The sequence below is a fragment of the Puma concolor genome, chromosome B3 (assembly GCF_028749965.1).
Source record: "Puma concolor isolate L17-30 chromosome B3, mPumCon1.1.hap2, whole genome shotgun sequence".
In the NCBI taxonomy this organism is placed as follows: Eukaryota; Metazoa; Chordata; class Mammalia; order Carnivora; family Felidae; genus Puma; species Puma concolor.
In genome coordinates this window covers 40,149,553-40,172,049 of record NC_141672.1, presented here as the reverse complement: position 1 = coordinate 40,172,049, position 22,497 = coordinate 40,149,553, and the positions used below count along the sequence as shown (strand labels likewise).

The following is a 22,497-nucleotide window of genomic DNA, read 5'->3' as shown; positions in this document are numbered from 1 at the left end:
TATCTTTGCTTATATCACCATCTGCTCCTGCATGTTGTTCGCTTTTTCCATTACAACCCTTAGCATATTGATCATAGTTATTTTAAATTCCTGGTCTGATAATTCCAAAATCTCAGGCATATCGGAGTCTTATTCTGGTGTCTGGTGTTTGGTTTATCGCTTCAGATTGTGGGGTGTTTTTGTTTTTTGTTTTTTTTGCCTTTTAATATGTTTTACAAATGTTGTTGAAAGCTAGGTAGACAGAACTTTACTATGAAGTTTTATGTTTATCTGGCTAAGAGTTAGGCTGTGTTATTGTTTGTTGTAGCTGTGGTGTCTGAAGCTAAAATTGCCTCTAGTGTCCATATTTTTGTTTCTCTTGTTGTCTTTGGATGTCCCTAGTGACTCTTTAAATAAGGTCTGAGGCTTGTTGTTCTTTTAGCTGCAGTTCCCTACTATTACACAGAAGCCCTACTGATGTGGTAGCATGGTCAGGTGTGGGAGGAAGGAAAGCATTCTATAGTCCTCTGATTAGTTCTCAGTCTTTTAGTGAGTCTGAGTTGAGTATTTCCCTTCCTCCATGTTGAAGGCTAGCTAGGGCTGGAGCTGGGTGTTTTCCCTCCACAAGGTCAGTTGAGCTCTGGCAAAATAGTTTCCTTTGAGGGCAGATCTTGTTAAAAAGAACAGAGTGCTCTGGGAGTATTTTTAAGGGTTACTTTCCCCCACGGAAAGCAAGAGGAGAGTTTTCTCAGACCATCACAGTGAGAATTTGTTAGGGCTCCTGAAAGTAAAACTCAGAAAAGTTGTGGCACCCCTCTAAGGCTGAGCCTCAGAGTTTTATTTTTTTATTTTATTTTTTTTCAATATATGAAATTTATTGTCAAATTGGTTTCCATACAACACCCAGTGCTCATCCCAAAAGGTGCCCTCCTCAATACCCATCACCCACCCTCCCCTCCCTCCCACCCCCCATCAACCCTCAGTTTGTTCTCAGTTTTTAAGAGTCTCTTATGCTTTGTGAGCCTCAGAGTTTTAAATGCTAAAGCTGGTCCCCATAGAGCCCCCAGCAATCCACAATTATAATTAAATTAAAGTATTCCTACTGATATTTGCTCCAACTGTCATGTTGGCTTCAGCTGCTGGCTTCGGCTCCTGGTAAACTGTGATCTTCTGGTAAGCTGTGATTCTCCATATCCATCTGTCTGTCTCTTCAGTTTTCAGGACAACAGTTTGCCCAGTGACCTCAATTCTCTGATGGATCTAAAAAGAGTTGTTGGTTTTCAGTTTGTTCAGCTTTATTTTCTTATTGTGAGGATGGAAGCTTCCAAGCTTTTTACATATTGGACCAGAAACTAAAAATCCTTCAGCATTTTTCTGTAAAATTATGCTTAAAGTCCGTATCATAATTAAAAAGTGCTAGTGGCAAATTTTCAGGCTATTCTTATTTTCCATAAACTCAAACAATGTATTTATTTTCTGTTTTGATCCTTGAAAGAAAAAGACGAAAGATCTGTAATGTCTGTTACCTTCTAGGCACTTTCCTTCCAGATGATCTGCTTTTCTTTCTTCCTTCCTTTTTTTTTTTTTTTTTTTTTTTTGGTTATTGTTCCTAGAGTAGGTCAAAGGTGCAGGAGGAACTAAGGGTAATAATAAGCCAAGAATCACTTACCACAAGTTCTTCCCATATAGTTTGATACATTCTAAACTATCTGAATCTGACGTTTCACTCGTTAAAAGTTTCAATACTCTATTTAGTAGCGATCCAAATTTCAAGTTTTACCTTGCCTCATCCTCAATCACTGCCTAACTTCCTGCTTCCTACTAATATGGGTTAAGGGTCAATCAAGTCATTTGCAAGTCACCTGTCAGTCTACTTAGAAAGTTCCTCGGAGTGTTTTACATTTAAATCTGCTTACACAAATTAGAAAGTGAATAAATAAGACTGCTCATTAAGGTTTATTTAAATTCTAATAAAATAAATATATTTACTAATAGGTGGTTGTAAAGAGGATAACTTAAAATTTTATCCTATAGAAACCCTTGCTTTTTCAAATTGTTACTTAAATAGCAGTGATTGGATTATGGAATACTACTTGTCTCATTGGTAATAACGTGAAAACAAATTGGTTGAATATTACTGCTTTCACTGCTCATACATGGTATGTGTGTGTGTATAAGCATATATACATACATACTTTTCACACATCCATGAAATACCATATTCTACGCATTTTTGGAAAGGAAAATTGAACTTTGGGGCAAATTTAATGGAGGCTGAAAATGTCTTTTGCTGATTGAATTATCCTTCTGCTTTTAACATTTGAAATGCTCAGTTTTTAATAAATGGCTTAATTTGCTATTACAAAGTGCTCATTTTTTAAAAATGTAACAGACATTATACACTTTGGCTATAATCACAGGCTAGAGAGAATTTCTTTTTTTTTTTTTTTTAATTTTTTTTCAACGTTTATTTATTTTGGGGACAGAGAGAGACAGAGCATGAACGGGGGAGGGGCAGAGAGAGAGGGAGACACAGAATCGGAAACAGGCTCCAGGCTCTGAGCCATCAGCCCAGAGCCCGACGCGGGGCTCGAACTCACGGAGCGCGAGATCGTCACCTGGCTGAAGTCGGACACTTAACCGACTGCGCCACCCAGGCGCCCCGAGAATTTCTTAGCAGTATAATGAGAAAGGAACTGATTGAGGGTCTCTGCCACCATGCTTATATACATGGATGGTAACACCATGGGCAGTTCCAAAGTTTAAAAGAAAGAATATTTGTGGATTATATTAACATAATAGGCAGTCTTGGATAGTTAAAACTAGCTGAACTGTGACAGAAGCCCAAGTAATTACTAGCAGCAGAAGCACAAATTTGGGGGCAAAAATAATAAGAATAATTTTTAAAAGCCCACCAACAATACTCATATTAACATTTATTGATTGCTTACTGTGTTCCAGCAACTATTCTAAGTGCTTTAAATGTATTATCTCCATTATGCCATAATTCTGTGACATAGACATAAATGAGTAAACTGAGGCACTGAGAGATTAAATAACTTGTTAGTGTCAGAGTCTGTCTTCAAACTCACTCCTGACTGGTATCAGTATGTTTAACATTGAGTTTTCAGCATGTCAAATTAAAAGGTTTGTGTTTTATAGAGCTATTCTTTTCACAACTAAGAAAGAAAATATGAGTAAATATTTTTGGTCCTTTCTTCTTTTCAGGCCTTTCCAATGGTATTTTTCAAGAAGACATATCATTCAGCAATGTAGAACTAAAACTTAAAAAAAAATAACATTAAGATCAGTCTTTATATCTTTATGGGTCTAGTGAATCGGTTTTTAACAGAGTTTAACGCTGTGTTAGATGGACTATTGTTTTTACACAACAATATAACTGAATCCAATATAGATATCCACATTAATATACCACTCTAAGCTAGATTGTAACAATATAATATGGCAAATATGAGAAGTAAAATAATCCAGCATCAAGTGGAGATAAAAGCGCAATGATTTTTTGTTGAACTCAAAATACATTTTTCTTTCGTTTAAAAGATTTACAGGTTTGAAATATATTTTTTCAAAGGCAAAAAGTGATTTTTATTCAGTAGCTTGCAAAGTCATGTTAGCAAACAGACAATACTGGCCGCCACCATGTCGAGTTAACTCCGGTTCAGCAGTCCGCTGCCCAAGTCTGGGCAGGGGGTTAGAAGAATCCTTCCTCTTTCCAGTCTATACAGTGAATTAAAGGTGGTGAGTCTCAAACTAAGGGTCATCTTCCATTTTTCCCAGTCCATCTAAGATTATTGTGGGCTCTTTTACAAACAACAAGAAAGTCTACCTAAAGCCATTTTCCTCCCATAGCGCTGAAATTCTGGTTTACGCTTTTATTAAAGCCACTGACACCTATTTGTAAATGCTTAATTTCAGATTTTAAGATTTCCCTGCTACCTTAACTACTTCCCTTGAGAAGTTTACAGCATGAGGCGTTTGTTTGCTTTATATTTTTATTTGCATTTACTCAGTAATCAAACTTCTTCATAGAAAAACTTAGTGGACAAGGAGAGTACCCTTGCGTTCCATGGCAAAAAGGGCGCTCGGTGGCAGGGCCCCCGTGGTTGGACAACCTGGCAAGAAAAACCCCATTGTAACATATAAGCAAAGGGTCGAAAGAGAGCTGCCACGACGTGAAAAGTCTGCTTTGTTGAACTGGGGCTCAGCACAGCTGTCAGCAACCTTGCACAGCACAGCCACAGAGGAGAAAGACATCGCAAGACTTGCTGCACCGGGAGCAGGAAACGCGATGCAACCTTGAGACCCAAATCCCTTCTCAGCAGCGCCTCCCAAAGCCAGCCACTGCTTTCCCTAGGAGAAGGCAAAGCGTCCCCAGACCCAGGTTGGCCGCACCCCAGCTCCTTTCTCTTTCCTCCGCAGCTGCACACAGACGAGCACGTGAGCCCGGCAGCGCTTCCCAGCTGTGCCTCAGCTGACCGCTTCCTGATTGGCTGAGACAGACGTGGGCTGGGGTGGGACTGGCCGCCGGCGTCGCTCGCCATTGGCTCTCAGGGAACCCGCCTCCCCCTCAGGTGAGGCGGGCTTGCGTGAGCGCGAGCCGGGCTCCGCGGGCGGGCGCGCCCCCGACATTCTCCTCCCCCCCGCCCCATCCCGCGCGCCCCCGAGCGCGCCTCCGCCCTTGCCCGCCCCCTGCCGCTGCCTCAGCTCCTCAGTGCACAGAGACGCCTCGTCTGAGGGGACGCGAGGATCGGCCTCGCCGCCGTTTCGTCCGGTGCTCGGGGCCCTGACAAGCTGCCTGAGGGGAGGCTCTTCTGAGCCGGACCTGGACCCTTACGATTGCCGCCTGCTGCTCCTGCCTCCGGGTTTACGAGGGGGTTCCCGCCTTGCACCTCCCACCTCTGGACGTGCCTCCCCTTCTCTCCTCGCGTGTGGAGGGAGCCAGCGCTTAGGCCGGAGCGAGCCTGGGGGCGGCCGGCCGTGAAGGCTTCGCGGGGACCGATTCGCCATGGAGGGCGCCGGCGGCGCGAACGACAAGAAAAAGTAAGCCCCTTTCCTCCGTCCGTCGCGTTCTCCGCCGGCGCCCCCCGTCCGCCCGCCGCCACGGGCTCGGGGGCCAGCCTCAGCGCTCCGGAGGGGGCCGCCTTTTTGTTTCTGCCTCTTCTCCCCTCCCCTCTCTCCCCCCAGCCTCGCCGGCCGGGCTCCCCCGCTGCCCACGTCGCCATCTTGTCGTGGGGGGTGGGAGACGCCTCGAAAGTGCTTTCAGGGGCCGGGGGCTGAGCCCCGCTGGCCCTCCCCTCCCGGCCGCCGGGGCCTCGCGCCGCCCTCCTGCTAGCCTTGAAAATCACCGGGCCTGCCCTATACCCCCATCCGGGTGGACTTTCCCTGGCCCGAAAACCCCGGGAAGAGAGACGAGCCGCAGCTCGGTCGCCGCCGTTTGCACCCGAGCTTCCGCTCCTTCCCGCCCCCATTCTCTCCAGTTCCATTGAACACTCGGCCCCGGGGCGGACCCTGCGCGCTGGTCCTGGCTTCCCAGTGGGCTCGGGGCCCTGGGTTTCCCACCCAGGGGCTCGCGTGGTCAGATGAGACCTTACGGTGCGGTTGTCTAGTCGCGGCGGGTGTCTTTGCCTTTGTGCATTAGGGATTTGTCGCGACGGCCTGAAGATGCTAACTTTAGTTTGCACGTGCAGGTTTTGTTTTGTTTTAATCGCCTTGAAAAACTTGTCTAGATTGAGGAGTCGGAGTAACGGGAATTTGGCGAAGTAGCAACATTTTAAAGAGGGCATCACAATTGGATTCTTGTGTTTATGTCAGCTGTCAAGGGAGCCCAGACGTTATGAATTAATATGTGAGATTGAAAAAGTATGTGATCGCAGCAAGTTTCAATGTCGAAATTTTTAGAACGGTCTCATTTTCATGAAATTGAAGCATATTAAAGGAAAACCTTCGAGATGTATCCGAAGTAAATAATCATTCTGTTAGAACTTAATGCAAGTTTTTAAAACACCTTAAAGTTTGAGTCTAAATGGTACATTATAGGATTAAGAATTATAAATGGATCCAGTGGGATTGAGGCCCCCCCCCCCCCAGCCCCTCACACAATTTGGTACATTTTTGGTATTTTAACCTTTGTGGAAATCGTTTTTAAGGAATTGGAGATTTATATAGTAAGAGTTGTGGTTGGTAGACTGGCTTTACTCCTTAAAGTCCTTCCACTCTTCTGGGAGAGATTAAGATTAACTTCCCTAATCAGTATTAGCAGAAGATAAACTTGTTTATATGTTCTGCTATTTCGTAGATACCATTTTGGTCCTTATTTCGTAGAATGATAAATTCTCTTTGTACACCAGAGAAAACCCTTATAAAATTCAAAAAGTGAGTAAATAGGCCTGGACTTAATTCCAAGAGTTGACAGGAATTAATTGCAATTATTTTTGCGGAAATGATTACAATGCTTTTAATGAAATGATGAAGCTGCTATATTATAAACGTGAGGCAGATTACCCCTGTGTAGTGCCAATTTTCAGTTCTTATTCTGTGCTGAATCATACTTAATACTGTGCATCAAGTTATACACCAATCATTTCTTTTTTATATGCAATTCTCTTTAATTGTAAATTCTTTGCAGTTAGTTGAGATTATCACAAGCAGCTTTAATATATTTGAATTAATTAGTTACTGTGCATCACCCCCCAATTCTAAATTAGTTCTTAGATTTTGCTCAGTCCCATGTGTTATTTTCAAAATACTCTCATTTGAAAATTTAGCAAACTTGAATCGGATTGCATCATATTTCTTAATATAGAGGTTCTTATAACTGAAAAATTAAGTTAAACACTTAATAAATAGCTACTCAACAACATTTAGATGTTTGTTAAAGATATCTGGTTTTTATCCTTTTCTAACTAATAATTTTAAAACTTTCTGAAAAGGTAACTGAGATTGAGGGGCAAGGTACTTTCTTCTTACAATTTTTCCATTTTAAATGTGCTGTAGAGTCCAGTTTGGGAAGACAAATTTGTCTTCTTAAAGATGTTCTGGGAAACTAAAAAACTGAAGGATTGGAAGAAATCACAACAGGATGGAATAGTTACAATAGATTTAACAGGGAATTTCATGTTGATTTCTTAGTGGTAGGTAGGGCCTGGACTTAATTTAATAGCACATTAATACTGATTTTTAGATTTCAGAGTAATGTCAAGAGGTTCATTGTTCTCTTTAAGGTGTCAGGCCAGACTCCTTCAGTTTCCAATAACAGTTATTGGATCGTTAGAGTAAAATTTCTGAGAATGGACATTTCTTAACTTCTTTAACTTTGGCCATTAAAGTCAAGAAGCTCTCATTTATTAGTAAACTTTTCTCGTTATAATTGTACTTTGATTTTCCTCTTTTTTGAAGAAGAGCATGGTTGGTAGTTGAGAGTATAGGATCTGGACCTAGACACTTCTAGTTAAGAGTCCAGTTTTTTCGCTTGTTAGCTTTGTGAGCTTGGGCAAGTTACTGAATGCTGTTGAGCATATTTCCTCCTTTTGGAATGATAATAATAGCAACCATCTCAGTGGTTATTGTCAACATTACATGAGATAATGTTCACTGTATGTCTGGTTTAGGAATCTTGGGAACACTGTATGCTTGGAAATATGCATTACCTGTTAAAGTTCTATTTAAACTTCCACAACACTTAAAAACTTTTTTGCAAGTGTTTCCAAATATTTATGTTAGTTCTTCTCCCCGCCTTCATAGATTTTTTCTAAATCTCCTAAAAATGAAGGCCAACATTGGATTTAGAGCTTTAAAAGGGGTTCTTTTCCAGTTAAAACAGTATATCCCTGGGTTATGTTGGCAGCTAGCATCGGTTACTCTTCTTGAGCATCTGTTCTTCTCTCTACTCTCGTGTCCCTTCTTCACAATTCCTTACCCTGCTGTTTCCTCCCCAAATAGGCCACTTGTATTTACTTTGGGCATCAGAGATGAGAGTTGTAAACAAATATACTAGGCTTAGAGTTTATTTCAGTAAGGTATGTGCAAGTAACTTAAAGGTATGTGCAAGGAGTGGCAGTAACTTAAAACATTTTTTGTCTTGACTCCACAGTTAAGAGTAGATAGTTGCATAAATACTTATCTTTGCTAAACATGGTAAGTTGATAAAATACTCCTGGTAAAACATGTGAACCTACACAATAGAAAAACTCCTTTGCTTATGAATTTCTCCAGGTAAGACTACTGGCCTCTGTCTCAAGGCAAGGCTTCAAGCTGTATGTTAGTCTGATTTTTTGAGGCTTGATTTGTATGAAATCTGTATTAGTGCAGTCTTTTACCTGAACTGTGGTAGTTTCCTGCAGTCCACTGGAAAGCATTTTGTGCCATTGGGAGAATGTCCAATCTTTACCTGGTGATTTCCATTGTCTGCAGCACTAATGGTGTGTGGGCCCAAAGTTAAGATTTTGTGGTTATATTCTATTGTTGTATATTAAGAATGATGTGTAGGAGGCTGAGGAAGATTAGTCTTGACTGATGTTTTCTGAAGAACTCCTAACAGTTGATTATGTTTGCTGGTGAAATTAAAAAAAACTGTTACCATACATGAATGTTAAAGATTTGGATTAGATTACTGAGTTTGTTCATAGATACGGCCTCTTAAAATGTAATTTTTAACATATAGATACTTCTTAAAATAATATATTCTTTGTTAAAAAATTTTTTTAATGTTTTCTAATTTTGAGAGAGGGAAAGGGAGACACACAATCTGAAGCAGGCTCTAGGCTCTGAGGTGTCAGCACAGAACTCGATGCGGGGCTTGAACTCCTGAGCCGTGAGATCATGACTTGAGCCAAAGTTGGGACTCTTAACTGACTGAACCATCCAGGCACCCTTAAAATACTGTATTTTTATCTAAGATTGTTAACGTAAGTCTGTTTATAAAGTAGGAGAAAATAATCAAAATTAAATGTGTTGTTAGATAGTTTTCTATTAAGAAATTGATTTTAATTCATAAGAATGTTCTCTTTTTATCTTGTTTCTTTTTTTTTAATGATGGGACTAACTATCCTGTTGGTGGATTTTAGCCAGCTTTCTGCGACTTGTGGTGTATGTATTGTATATGTTTTCTGCCTAACTACAGAGCTAGAAAAAGAATTTGAAGCTAAGTCAATCATATTGCTCAGTATTTTTGGTAAAAGTTTGGCAAGAATTTTTGAAATAACTAGATCTTGGAATTTTAAAAATAATTTTATACCTCTCTTTCTTGGAGCATCAAGAATTAACTCTTTTGTATGTATATTGAGATTTAGATTAAAATTCACGTTTCTGCAATAAAGACTACCAAACCCATATCATTTGCCAGACATGACTCTTTCAGAAAAATGGAATATATAAAATCTACATTTATAAAAACAAAATTTAAGTCATTTCCTCATGACTTGTTTTTCCATAGCTTTTGAAGTGATTGTGAGGTTTTTTTTTAAATTGTGGTTAAAAAAAAACCCCCACATAATGTAAAAATTCCCATCTTAAGCATTTCTAAGTGTGCAGTTCAAGAGTAAGTGTATTCATGTTGTTGTGTAACTAGAATTTTTTTACCTTGTAAAACTGAAAGCATTAAGCATTTCTCCTAGTTTCCCCCTCCTAGTTCTTGATGACCATCATTCCACTCTGTTTTTATGAATTTGACTACTGAATACCTTACGTATGTGGAGTCATAAAGTTTTTGTCTTTTTGTGACTGGTTTATTTTACTTAGCATAGTGTTGTCAAGATTTATCCATGTTGTAGGCCTGTGTGAAAATTTCCTTATTTTTAAGGCCAGTATACACTACATTTTGTTCATCTATTCATCTTTCGGTGGACACTTAGGTTGCTTCCACGTGTTGGCTGTTGTGAATAGTACTGTTATGAACACGGGTGTACAAATATCTCTTATAGATCTTGTTTTCAGTTCTTTTGGATATATCCCCAGAAGTATGTTGCTGGATCGTATAGTAACTATTTTTAAGTTTTTAAGGAACTGCCATACTGTTTTCCATAGTGGCTGCACCATTTTATATTTCTACCAACAGTGCACAGGGGTTCCTATTACTCCATATCCTCCCCAACATTTGTTAATTTCTGTTTTTGTGATAATGACCATTCTAATGGATATGTTCAAGTGGTTGTATTTTAAGGGTTTGTGTGTAATAACCAACTTAAAGTTAACAGAGAACAGTTGCCAGGGGAAGCTTTATCGGACATGAGGTTAAGCTCCTGTAAAATGAGAATTAAGTTTTTCTAGGGACTCAGAGTTGATCTGCCAGTACATTTTCAGAAATACTTACTGATTAAAATGGCCTGTAACTGTTTTGTTGTTAATAAGGTTACACTTAATTGGTAACTTTTTTTAAATGATTTTTTAAAAATAATTGAAATGACTTATTTTCATAAGAAAATCACCTCCAAGATGATACCATTTAGTTCTGGTGATCTCAACTGTTGGAGTATTTCTTCATTTTAAAATTTAATTTACTTATAATATTAAACATAAAGATGATTTCACAGTGTGATTTTCAAAATTTATTGTTTTGCAAGTGGTTCAAAAATCTAGTGATGGAACATAACTTATGGTGGTTCTTCACCTACTTGGTTTGAAAGTCACAATATATTTAGGCAGATTAAGTGTCTGCCACTTAATACTGCAATTTTCACTCATTTGTAACAATTTCCTGTGCTGCTTCTCTTTTCCTAATAGTTTGTGAGAATCTGTTTTGCCAACTGAAAAATAAGATTTAAAGGCAGTAAGTTTAAGTCTTTAAGAGTTCTGATATATTTCTATTCTTAGAGATCTTGTAAATTAAGATGCTAACTAGATTTCTCTAAAGTGACCCTCTCTCCTTTTTTCAATTATAAAATTGAAACATTTCAATGGGCAAGATCACAAATGGGAATAATTGGAAGCTTGTGGTGTAAAAGAGAATACATACAGTGAGTTCTTAATAAATATTTGAATGAACGAAGAGAAAGCAGAGAAAGATTTTAAGGTTTTTAAAAGGTTTTTTGGAAGTCATTATTGTCCTCTCTTCTATGTCTTAATTTTCATAGGAATTTTTCTTATGCTTGGAAATGCCTTGTGTTACTTTGGAACTTCCTTGAATCTTGAAATTTATTTTTTTTGTTCTTTCAGAAATGTTTATAGTATCTATTAGAACCAGGCTAAAAAAATTTTGTTAGTAAATACAGCTATATCATACATACTTGGCCTTGAAAGTAAATCAGTACCCTATTTTAAGGTATGTTAAAACTTAGTGCTTGCCAATTCTATATTGGAGCACTGAGTAAAAAAAGTTTACCAAAAGAAGCATATGTATATGACTGCAGGAAATTCGCTAGTTAAATGTATGGAATGTGTCTTTACCTTGTTTCATCTTTAGCAAATGTTTCTTAAGTCTGCTCTAAACTTTCGGAAAGTTTGGACCAGTTTATAGTCTCCAGTAGTGTTGGAGAGTGCCAGTTTCTTGTACTTGGTCATCATTAAAGTTTGCTTCAAGTATGAAATACTTGAAGTTTATGTGTATTGGGATGCTTTCTATTGCAGTGAAGAGACATAACTCAAGCTAGTTCAAGGGGGTAAGGCAGTCATGGGCTTACACATGACAAGATACAACTCAAGCTAGTTTAAAGGGGTTAGGCAGTTAATTGGCTTACACAGTCTAGTTTTGGTTGAGAGAATAGTTAAATCCAGAGTCTCAAGTGATGTCCTCAGAGTATAATTTCTGACTTTCTCTTGAATATTACTTGGTTTATATGTCTTTGTTCTATATGCATGTTGGCCTTGTTCTGCCACTGACCGGCTATCTGTATGGTATGAAAGATGGTACCTAGCATTCCCATGCCTGCATTCATAGAGTTTGTGATTTTAAAAAATGAAAAGAAACTGGCTCTTCTAGTATCCATATAGCTGTCTCCTGGATTAATGCCAGTTTGCCCTGCGTGGACTATTCATTTTTAACCATGTCAGTGGGGTTCCCTGATTACATGAGTCAAATGTCTTATTATAGTATTTCATTGTCTTGATGTAGATTATTAATTATCTCCTTATCTAGGACTCTTGGTCATTGCTGGTATTGTAATGAATGGGCTATAGGTTTTTGTTTCAAATCATCTGAATTCGTATTCTGCAGATACCAACCATAATTGTTCTTGCTGTGCACTTTGGGAAGCTTAGAGTCTCTTCTGTGGATTAGGGTTTTCATTTCAGGTTCCTTAAGAAAGAAGTAGAATGACTAATGGCTAAGAACTTAGGTGCTAGAGGCTGGCTGCTTGCTTTGCCACTTACTAGCTATGTGGTCTTGTACAAGTTGCTTTACCTCTGTAGATCTCACTTTCTTCATCTATAAATTAGGATAAGAATATTTGCCTTTTAGGATCATTGTGAGGATAAAAAAAGATATTAACTCAAGTGAAACACTCAAGAGTTCTTGGCACAAAGTAGGGGCTTAATAAACTAGAAACTATTATTAGGTTCATATTATAATTATTATGTTTTTTCAGAAGAGTTTCACTCTTTTGAAGTCTCATATTTAGAATCATTCAAGCCTTCTTTGGGACAGTCTAAGAACGGATGGTATCTTTTGGGCCACACCATTAGTAAACCTTTAATAGTAGTAGAATATTGGTGATGCTTTTCCTCTACATTGGTTTTTTTTCTCCACGAATGCCTGGCCTTTGCAGGTTAAATAAAGATATTTGTGTGTATGTGTAGATACGCTGTTTTAAAGTATTTTTTCTGGGGTGCTTGGGTGGCTCAGTTGGTTAAGCGTCTAACTCCTGGTTTTGGCTCAGGTCATGATCTCGCTGTTCATTAGTTTGAGCCTCACGTTGGGGCTCTGTGCTGACAATGTGGAGCCTGCTTGGGATTCTCTCTCTCCCTCTTTCTGCCTCTCCCCTGCTCATGCTCGCTCTCTCTAAATAAATAAATAAATAAATAAATAAATAAATAAATAAAACAAAAAAAACGTTTTAAAGTAATCATTCTTCATAGTGATGATGGTAGAGGAAAAAAAAATATTCACAGGGCTCTTTATTTGGCTGTTAGAGGATGGCAAATTAAGAAAGCCTACTTTTCCATACTCTTTTGGTGTCAGAAAATCATTAAATGTCTTTTAATCCGTTTGCAGAGGAGAGTTGGAAATTGCTTGCCTTTGCAGATAACATAGCTAAAATGTTTAAATGGGTTATATGTCAAACCAGTAGTCAAAGCCTTCACTGTGAATCGAGGAAGTACTATTTTTCTTGGGTAATGTGAGCAAGTTGATTTATTTCAGTGGTTCAAAACATTTTTTTCAACCCAGGACCATTGCTCCAGCACCTAACCGCTTGACCTGTAACAGATTATTGTATATTCATTTGTTTAGCAGATATTTGTGCATCTGATTTGTCAAGCAGAGCATTGAGTTGTTGATGGCTCAGGCCACAGTTGAGTAATTAGTTTTTGATGCATCTGTTATGTAGTCCATCTTTTATTTTTTAGTACAGTGATTTCAAGTTTGGGGTTCTTGCAAAATGTAGACCAGGATTTAAGTTTTGTTACTAATACCAATCATCACGGAAGCATCCTCTATAATTGTATTTACTTATTTGGCCAGTCTGCTTTGAGAATTTTGACATACACAGAAGCACTCTCATAAAACAGTCTTGGCAGCTTTAAATGTTAGAAAGTTATTTTGTTCCAGTATTTCTTGACACTGACCAATGTTTAGATCTCTTCTGGATCAAAGCAATCCCTGTGAACCTTTGAGATGTACCGTCTGAGTGTGCACTTTAAAAAAATGTAACTATTCCTTTTAGTGATCATTTGGTACCAATTTGATCGTAAACACATGCAACCTCAAACATAGAACGTTTGTGGCAACAATATAGACTTATGTAGAGATTATTTAGATGATCCAGAATATGATTTTTTCCCCTTTTTCTTACATTGCCACCAGAACGGGAACACAGTTTAAAAATTCATAAAGTTTACCTTCAATACTGTTTTAACTCTGTTGAGCAAAAAGCCTGCCATCTTTTAATTCCCATGTATTACTCTCTGCATTTGAAAAAATCACCGAATCTGTATGACATCCTTTTCAAATACCTGAAGGTAGTTATTTCTATTCCTAAGTAAAAACATCCCCAAATTTCTTTAATTTTTCCATTTAAAAATTATTGAGCATCTGATTTGTGGAAAGGTATAGGCTATATTAAATATGGGAGCTTCAGTCTTCGGTGGAATCTGAGCCCTGCCACTTACTGATAGTGTTACTTCCTTTATATAAAGGAAACAGGATCAGGGGACTCATTGGGAAAATTTATTGGGTAACATTGGATAGGATTGATTAATGTAGGTGGAGGACCGAGACATTTGCTTAGGAGAGCTTTTTCTTTGTCATTGTTTCCAGGATCTTCATTATGGTCAGGGTTTAGAACTAAATAAAAATCTTCAGCTTGTGATTTCTATGTCTACACCTTTATTTCAATACATGTGAATTTTTTTATTAAGTACTTATTGTAACTTACATATTTTCTGTTATATTTAAGCAAGTAATTAAGGGCACATTCTTCTGAATACATACATCCACCCACACACGTAGTGTCATTGACCTTCTTTAAGTTCCAGTGTCAGTTCTATTAATATAAAGAAAACAAAATCATTTACAAGCTGAGGTGGCTAAAATGTAAAGGGAGAAGAGTAATAGAGGAGGTGATGTGCTTTGGGGAAAGTCATTAACACATAGCTGTTACTCAGGGACAGTGATTCTCAACCCCTTTGATGTTTGTGACATTCATAAAGAGATTTAAAGGTGAATTTTAAAAATTGTTTAAAAGGTTTGAAAAAAATCATTCTATGGTTATTATGTTTTTTAATTGGTCATCTTTGAAGCCTAATTATGCTCTTGTATTTTATTACTCACTTGTCACTGAGCTGTACCATTCATTAGCTTCTTATTCCTAGCAATTGTGCCTCATTCTACACAGCATCGCCCAACCCACTGAGTGCAGTGTTCTGCCTGACAAACATAGTTGTCTAGTATGTATATGTAGTTGCAGCTAAAAATAAATTTTTCTTATTTTTCAAAATTTGCTGGCTAACCTGTTAAATCTCTGCTATAAGACCTGCTGGTGGTTCTCAAATTTCTGTGACTTAATCACCTGGGTGTTTACTTAACATAAGGATTCCCAGGTACCCACCTGTAGACATTCGGATTTGATAATTTTGGGATGAGATTCAGGAATTTTTAAACTTTACAAGCACTGATAGATGAAATACAAACTTTGAATAGCTCAGAGTGCTAAACAGAATCATCTGAGAGATTGTTTTTTGAAAGACACATTCCAGGTCTACCATTTGAATTTCCAGGGTTGGGATTTAAGCACAAATACCTGGGAAAAGTTCCATTACTGATGATGATGTATATCACAGATCAACCAGTGTCTAATCTAGTCTAAGTCCTTAGTGTATTTTGTAGTTTTTGAGTTCCTAAGTATTTGGCAATGCTAATATATGAGAGATTGGATATGTTTCCTGTACATGTAAAGCATTTGGGCAGATTGAAAAAAAAAAAAAAAAGTTAACCATTTTTGGGTGTTGAACAGTCTTTTACTTCTCTGGGAATTTTTGAAAGACACATAAAGTATTTTCTTAGAGTAGAGGGGCTCAAAGTATTCTCCAGAGCAGCATCATTGGTACCTACCTGCTAACTTGTTACAAATGGAGATTCTCAGGCCCCATCCAGCTCTCCTGGATCAAAAACCCTGGGTAAGGCCCAATAATCTGTTTCCAGAATCCTGCCAGTTGATTGTGATACAAGCTAAAATTAGAGTAATACCTTCACATACACATTTTTGGTTTTATATATCTAGTACTTCATATATAGCAGAGGATCAAAGACTTTTTTGAGAGGCCCAATACCAATTCTGAACCAGGAGAGAGATGATGTAAATCACTAGTTAGGAATAATCTAAAAACAAAAGCATATTCCTTTTACAGACAGAACTTTAGTACATAATATTGTCAACAGATGTAAATCTGTTAGCTAATTAATAAGTTTATTTAATGTATAAATAGAACATTTTCACATTAATGCTACCTCAGATGTGATACAGATTTTTTTTTCAGAATGTACCCTGAATTTAAAACAGTAAATCTTTCTTCCCTGTTTATTTTACTGCAGCATTAGAAAATCGAGTGTTAAGCATTTCTGTGAGGTTATTGGAAGGAGAATAATCTATCTTTTCCCTAATTGTGGATATTTACAAGATATTGCGAAGCTAGTAAGATAGTAAACACTTAAACCAAGAAATTTAAGTTCCTTTCAAAACTCAAATAAGTATATGTATACTGAGTATTTTTCTTTGGAAACCATTTCACTTGATTTTATAATTTCAGATTAATTATGAAATGCCAAATTTAAAAGCCAATAATTAGATGAGAACGAGAGACTGAAAATATTGAATTATATTGCTTACTCAGTCACCACTTTCCGTTTCTCTGAAAGAAATATGATCATTCCTGCTTCATTTCCAAAATGAAGAAAACATTTAACTCCTTTCTAGTCTTTCTGGAAAACAAATTGAAACATTAGATGACTACTTCTTTCAGACTTTTCTGACAAATGCAGGTACATAATAGTATCAGTTCACCAATGAATTTTGAAGTACAAAATATTCTGGGATCTTGCCATCTTGAAACTATGAATTTGCTAACTGTATATTGTGTTTTTCAGGTTTTATCTAAGCATTTGTAAGTTACATGTCTGTATGTATATGTGTACATGTATACATACTGATTTACATATGTACACAGGTATTATACACAGAGAAAAATGGATTCATATTCATATTTTGTTGTATACCCTCTTCACAATACTATACTGTAACATCTTCTATAAGCACAGATTAATTTTTGTAGACTTTTTTCTTGTGTCTTAAATTTTTGTTATTTGATTTTATGGAAAGATTTTTCCTAGGGCAAATGTGTCAGTTAGGGATTGACCTACTAACTGCTACTGAATAAAGACAAGAAACATAATGGTATATTTGTCCTAGAATGTAAGCTCCATGGGACAAGTAACATGGTCTGTTTTGTTAATCAGTCTTGCTGAGAACAGTATATGGCTCAATGGAGATGACTAAGAAATACTTGTTGAATAAATGAATAATATTCTTTAACATGAATATCCTAAAGGTTCATTTTTAAGTTTATTAGAAGTTAGAAGACATTTTCCTGGAGAAAATAGTTATAAATAATAACTAGCTGTCCTGAAAATGTAATTCATGTTTAATTTTAAATGTCACTGTTTGCGGTTTTTTCCCATTAAGTAAGGATATATATTTTTAAACATTATCTGTTTGAAGTATTAGGGTTTTGCAGCAATTACCAGGTAGAAAATAGAACAACAAATCTTATTAATCGTTAAGAATACTCGAAGTAATAAATATGCTTGTCTAGGGATAACCTCCTCTTGAAAAAAAAGCCAATAAGATTAGAAATCAACTTAATAAAAATTTTCATGTCTTATGAAAATTACAACACTTCTTGAAAACAATTTTAGAAAACAGTCAAATCTTGTGTTTCCAGCTGTGCCAGGAAGACATAATTATAAAGGTGTTGATTTAATTGATTAATAGCATTAACTACAACTCATGCATTTACCTGACCACATCAGTTTAGGAATAAAAAGTAAAAGACATATAGATTAGAGTGATAAGGGAAATAATCTTAAATCTTTAGCCTCTTTTTAATAAATTGGTATTCTAGTTTCTCTGCCTTCTCCCTTTGCCTCCAGATCTCTTTTCTGGCGGTATCACTTGCTCTCTCTTTGGTGATATAGTATTGGTGCCACTCACTGTTATGCTGCTAGGTGATTTTTTTTTTATATATCAGTAGCTTTTCTAACTTACATCTAGTATACCCACCAAATGTTTACTTACACTTGAAAGTGCATATCCACATAATCAGGGTAAATCCAAATTGTATGCTTTGTTCATAGTACTAACATTATTATTCTGTTTAATTATGATCATAACCTGTAGGATTACAGGAGCACTGATGAAGCACATATTCAGGGATCCTAAAACAAATTTTGAAGGGTGGGGTAGTCAGCCTTCCATGGGCTGAAGTCAAAGTCAAATAGATTAGGGCTAAATACTAAAGCCAAGTGGAACTTACACACATCTCTACTAAGAATACAAAGGTAAAGATGAATGAGGCAGTTTCCTGCCTCCAAGAAGCTTTGAGGGTTGTAGAGGAAGATAAGTACAGTTAACCCTTCAGCAATGCAGGTGGTTAGGGGCACTGACCCCCTGCACAGTTGAAAATCCACGTATATATAACTTTTGACTCCCCCAAAAATGTGACTAATTGCCTTCCCCTCAAAACTTGACTGTTAACTAGAAGCCTTACCGATAACTATTAACACATATTTTATATATGTTTTATATACTGTATTCTTACAATAAAGCAAATTAGGGAAAAGAAAATGGTGTTAAGAAAATCATAAAGAAAAAATAACATTTATAGTACTATATTGCATTTATCAAAAAAAATTCTGTATATAAGTGGATCTACACATTTCAGATCTGTGCTGTTCAAAGGTCATGTGTATGTAGCAAAATAACCAGAGTGGTGAAATTTAGGGGAGAAGAACAGTTTTGGAAGACAGAGTAGAGACAAAATAATGCTGGGTTGAATCTAAAAGTTTCTCACATACATTTGCCAAGTCACATACTGAGAAGGGTACCTCAGGCTGAGAGAGACTGAGCGAGAAAGGAATGAAATATGTTTTTGAGTAACTGCAGTGTGACCAAAGGAATAGGGAATAATGAAGATGAAGAGATGGACAGGGAACTAGCTAAGGGAGGGTTTCTTTAGAAAATAGATTTTGTCCTGTGTACATTTGATGGGATTTTAAGCAGGGCATAATATGAGATTTCTGACTGTGGAATGATAATTGGGTAGATATTTGGGTGAAATTAAAGCACAGTAATAGTGAAATAGTTCAGTCAATGGTTCCCAGATCTAACTGTGTATCATATGCATCTTGGGAGTTTTACAAACCCAGAATTTTGGGCCCTGCTTCAGATCTACTGAATCAGAATTTACGAAGGTGGAGCCCAGAAGTTTGGAATGTTGAATGCCCCTAAATAATTATGATGCACCTAGACCAGCATTTGAAAATATAGCACTAGGTAACTATTTCTACAGTAGGCTAAGTGGGAGGCTATCCTGCTTGTCACTATATTCCTTATAACTTGAACAGTGCATGGTAAATGCTCAATAAATATTTATGTAACAAATATTTCTTGAATGAAAGAAGTTATTCTGAGGTTCAGGAAGTCCACTTCCCATCTTGTGTTTTGGTTCTCTATAGAGTTGCTTTCATGAACTGAGCTAATACATGAAAGTGTTTAACATAGTGCCTGATACACATTAAGTGCTCAATAAATGGTAGAAGGGGAAGATTTTCTTCGTCTTTTTTCTCTTATGTTACTTTGTGTGATTAGGTATCTTGGCAATTTAGCTTATGCTTAGCCAGCTTTGAAGTGAGTATGCAGATTGGTTTTACTTTGGGGATCCAGATGTGGAGCAAATAAAACACCAGCAATAGTGAGCTGAGATGTTTGAGTACAGTCTGGTGGGATTATATGAGGTAGATTGAATTACTGTCCTCTGATTCTCTCCCCTTAGTGGTTGGCAGTATCCACTAAAGGCTGTATTGCTTTGAAGAGCTGGTGGACAGTGGAGCCCAGAGCATCGCCATTGTAGGTGCTTTTGAATTAGGATTTTGGATTTATAAGCGGATACCAGGAAAGAGCCTGCCCATGAGTGCTTCTGAATGGCTTAGAGTCAAGTCCTAAATTCCAAAGCCAGCCCCTCTACCTCTCCTTTATGTCTTGGGAGATGTGTAGACAAATTTTGAACTTTATAATACCTGGATATATGTATACTTACCTTAGTAATTAGAATTGAATTTCTGAGAGGTAGCATAGTCTGTTGTTAACAGCATAGTTTTTAGAGCCAGACTGCTTGAGTTTGAATAAAGCTGTGCCACTTATTAACTCTATAAACTTGGGTAAGTTATTTAACCAGGTTCCTTATTTGTAACATGGTGATGATAATAAAAATTAAGTTAATTGATGAGAGATGTTTAGAGTACCACTGTGTACATAGTATAATCACCTTGTATAGGAGTTTGGATTAAAGCTGCAGGCCAAAATGCCAACTAAGAACATGAAAATTTCCTTGGAATTTCCTCTGGCCTGAGATTTTAAGAAGTGCAGGGCAGTTAAAACAGTGAGATGTACAATTTTTCACCTATCAGCTTCACAAAAATTAAAAAGGTAAAAAAGACCCATAATATATATATTACAGCACAGTGCGTGGAGAAATAGATAAACACATTCATGAATTTGCAGAGACAAAAATAGTTACAGACCTTTTTGGAAAGGTACATTTAAATGCCACATCCTTTATTTTATTTATTTATTTATTTATTTTTTTAACGTTTATTTATTTTTTTGGGGGGACAGGGAGAGACAGAGCTTGAATGGGGGAGGGGCAGAGAGAGAGGGAGACACAGAATCGGAAACAGGCTCCAGGCTCTGAGCCATCAGCCCAGAGCCTGACGCGGGGCTCGAACTCACGGACCACGAGATCGTGACCTGGCTGAAGTCGGCCGCTTAACCGACTGCGCCACCCAGGCGCCCCAAATGCCACATCCTTTAGATCATGGAATTTCACTTCAGAAGTTCTGTCCTGTAGAAATACCAACATAAGAAGTGGAAAACAACAACTTGTACCTTCAAAGCCAGAAAGAGTTTTTAAAGCAGCAAATAATAGATTTGAGAGACTTTTTTAAAAAAATGTGTACATTAACTTTATTGGAAATAGGATGAATCAGGGTGCCTAGGTGGCTCAGTCGGTTAAGCATCCGACTTCAGCTCAGGTCATGATCTCGTGGCTCATGAGTTCGAGCCCCACATCCAGCTCTGTGCTGACAGCTCGGAGCCTGGAGCCTGCTTCAGAATCTGTGACTGCCCCACCTCTCTGTCCCCTCCCCAGCTCATGCCCTGTCTCTGTCTCTCAAAAAATAAGTAAATGTTAAAAAAGAAAAAAGTAAAAAAAAAAAAAAAAAAAAAAAAAAAAAAGGATGAATCAGTTCTTAACGTTTTGAATGATTGGCTCTAACTTCAGGTCTTTTTTTTTTTTTTTTAATTTTTTTTTTTTTCAACGTTTATTTATTTTTGGGACAGAGAGAGACAGAGCATGAACGGGGGAGGGGCAGAGAGAGAGGGAGACACAGAATCGGAAACAGGCTCCAGGCTCTGAGCCATCAGCCCAGAGCCTGACGCGGGGCTCGACCTCACGGACCGCGAGATCGTGACCTGGCTGAAGTCGGACGCTTAACCGACTGCGCCACCCAGGCGCCCCTAACTTCAGGTCTTAAAGTCACATGTGTTTATAATCAGGAATGTTAATAGGCTTTTCTTTTATAATTAGACAACAAAAAGAGATGAATTAAAATATCTGCAATTATTTTGTGTTCTTGTTAATCTAAAGAATACTAAGCATTCTCTGTAAAATGGCTATTGCCATTCAACTTTGTATACAAGAAGGTTAGTGACAGCGGCTCATTTTCCTAAGTGTATTTTCTATACAAAATAATTTCAAGATATAATTTAGTTAGCTTCTTGTCCAGTGCTGTATGTTAAATAATGATGAAATAGTGTGTGAAAACTACAGTACCACAAAGATCAACTTATTTTGCTATTTTCCTCAAATGTTAGTCCTAAAACAGTCATAGAGATGGGTAAGCAAACTACTGAAAAGATAGATTTTTTACTATACTCTTAACTGATTTCTACTAAGATGTGAAATAGCACTTTATACAGACATGTCAGTGCAGAACTTTACTTGATTTGTACTTAATTAAAAACAACAAAGATGGAATTGATAATTTAGAGAAATACAGTACCTTATTTGCATGCAGAAAATCTGCCCATTTTCTTCTGATCTACAAAAACTTTTATTTCGCAATCTAAGTAGTAAGTAAATAAATAGTACAGGATTCATCTCTGTGGGACCCAGATGCTATGGTTTGCCCGAAATAATTTCTTGGCTAGTACTTTAATTCTGTGGGGTATGACCTGATAAAAAGAGCCTTCTGAGGAGACCAGAAGCTGAGCCGTGCTGATGCTGAAACTCATAAGAACTTTGTTGGTTATAGCTTTAAGCTAAGAAATGTTTTAAGAGCCCCCATAGTCACATGTGTGAAGAACATCATATAAATTCCTATATCAAATCTTTATTATAGGTCTCCTGATTGCTTTATGTCTAGATAGATTATGTAATATAGGACACAATGATTTTCATCACCTTCATCTAATTTAGGTTTGTCAACTCTTGAAATACCCTGTTACTTGTTTTATTGAGGCTTATTTTTCTTCCAGAATTCTGGCTCATGCTCAAATTCTTACTCTCCTAGTCTTCACT

At 37.4% G+C, this 22,497-nt stretch overlaps 1 protein-coding gene across 1 annotated transcript in view; it reads left to right on the top strand.

The window, feature by feature from the left end:
- The first annotated feature begins 4,668 nt into the window (after positions 1-4,668).
- The window catches only part of HIF1A (hypoxia inducible factor 1 subunit alpha), a 42,598-nt gene continuing 24,769 nt past the window's right edge, over positions 4,669-22,497 (top strand). The window contains exon 1 of the mRNA XM_025919032.2: positions 4,669-5,040. Coding sequence (XP_025774817.1) covers positions 5,006-5,040 — 35 coding nt within the window. The 5' untranslated portion in view covers positions 4,669-5,005. The remainder of the gene's footprint in view (positions 5,041-22,497) is intronic.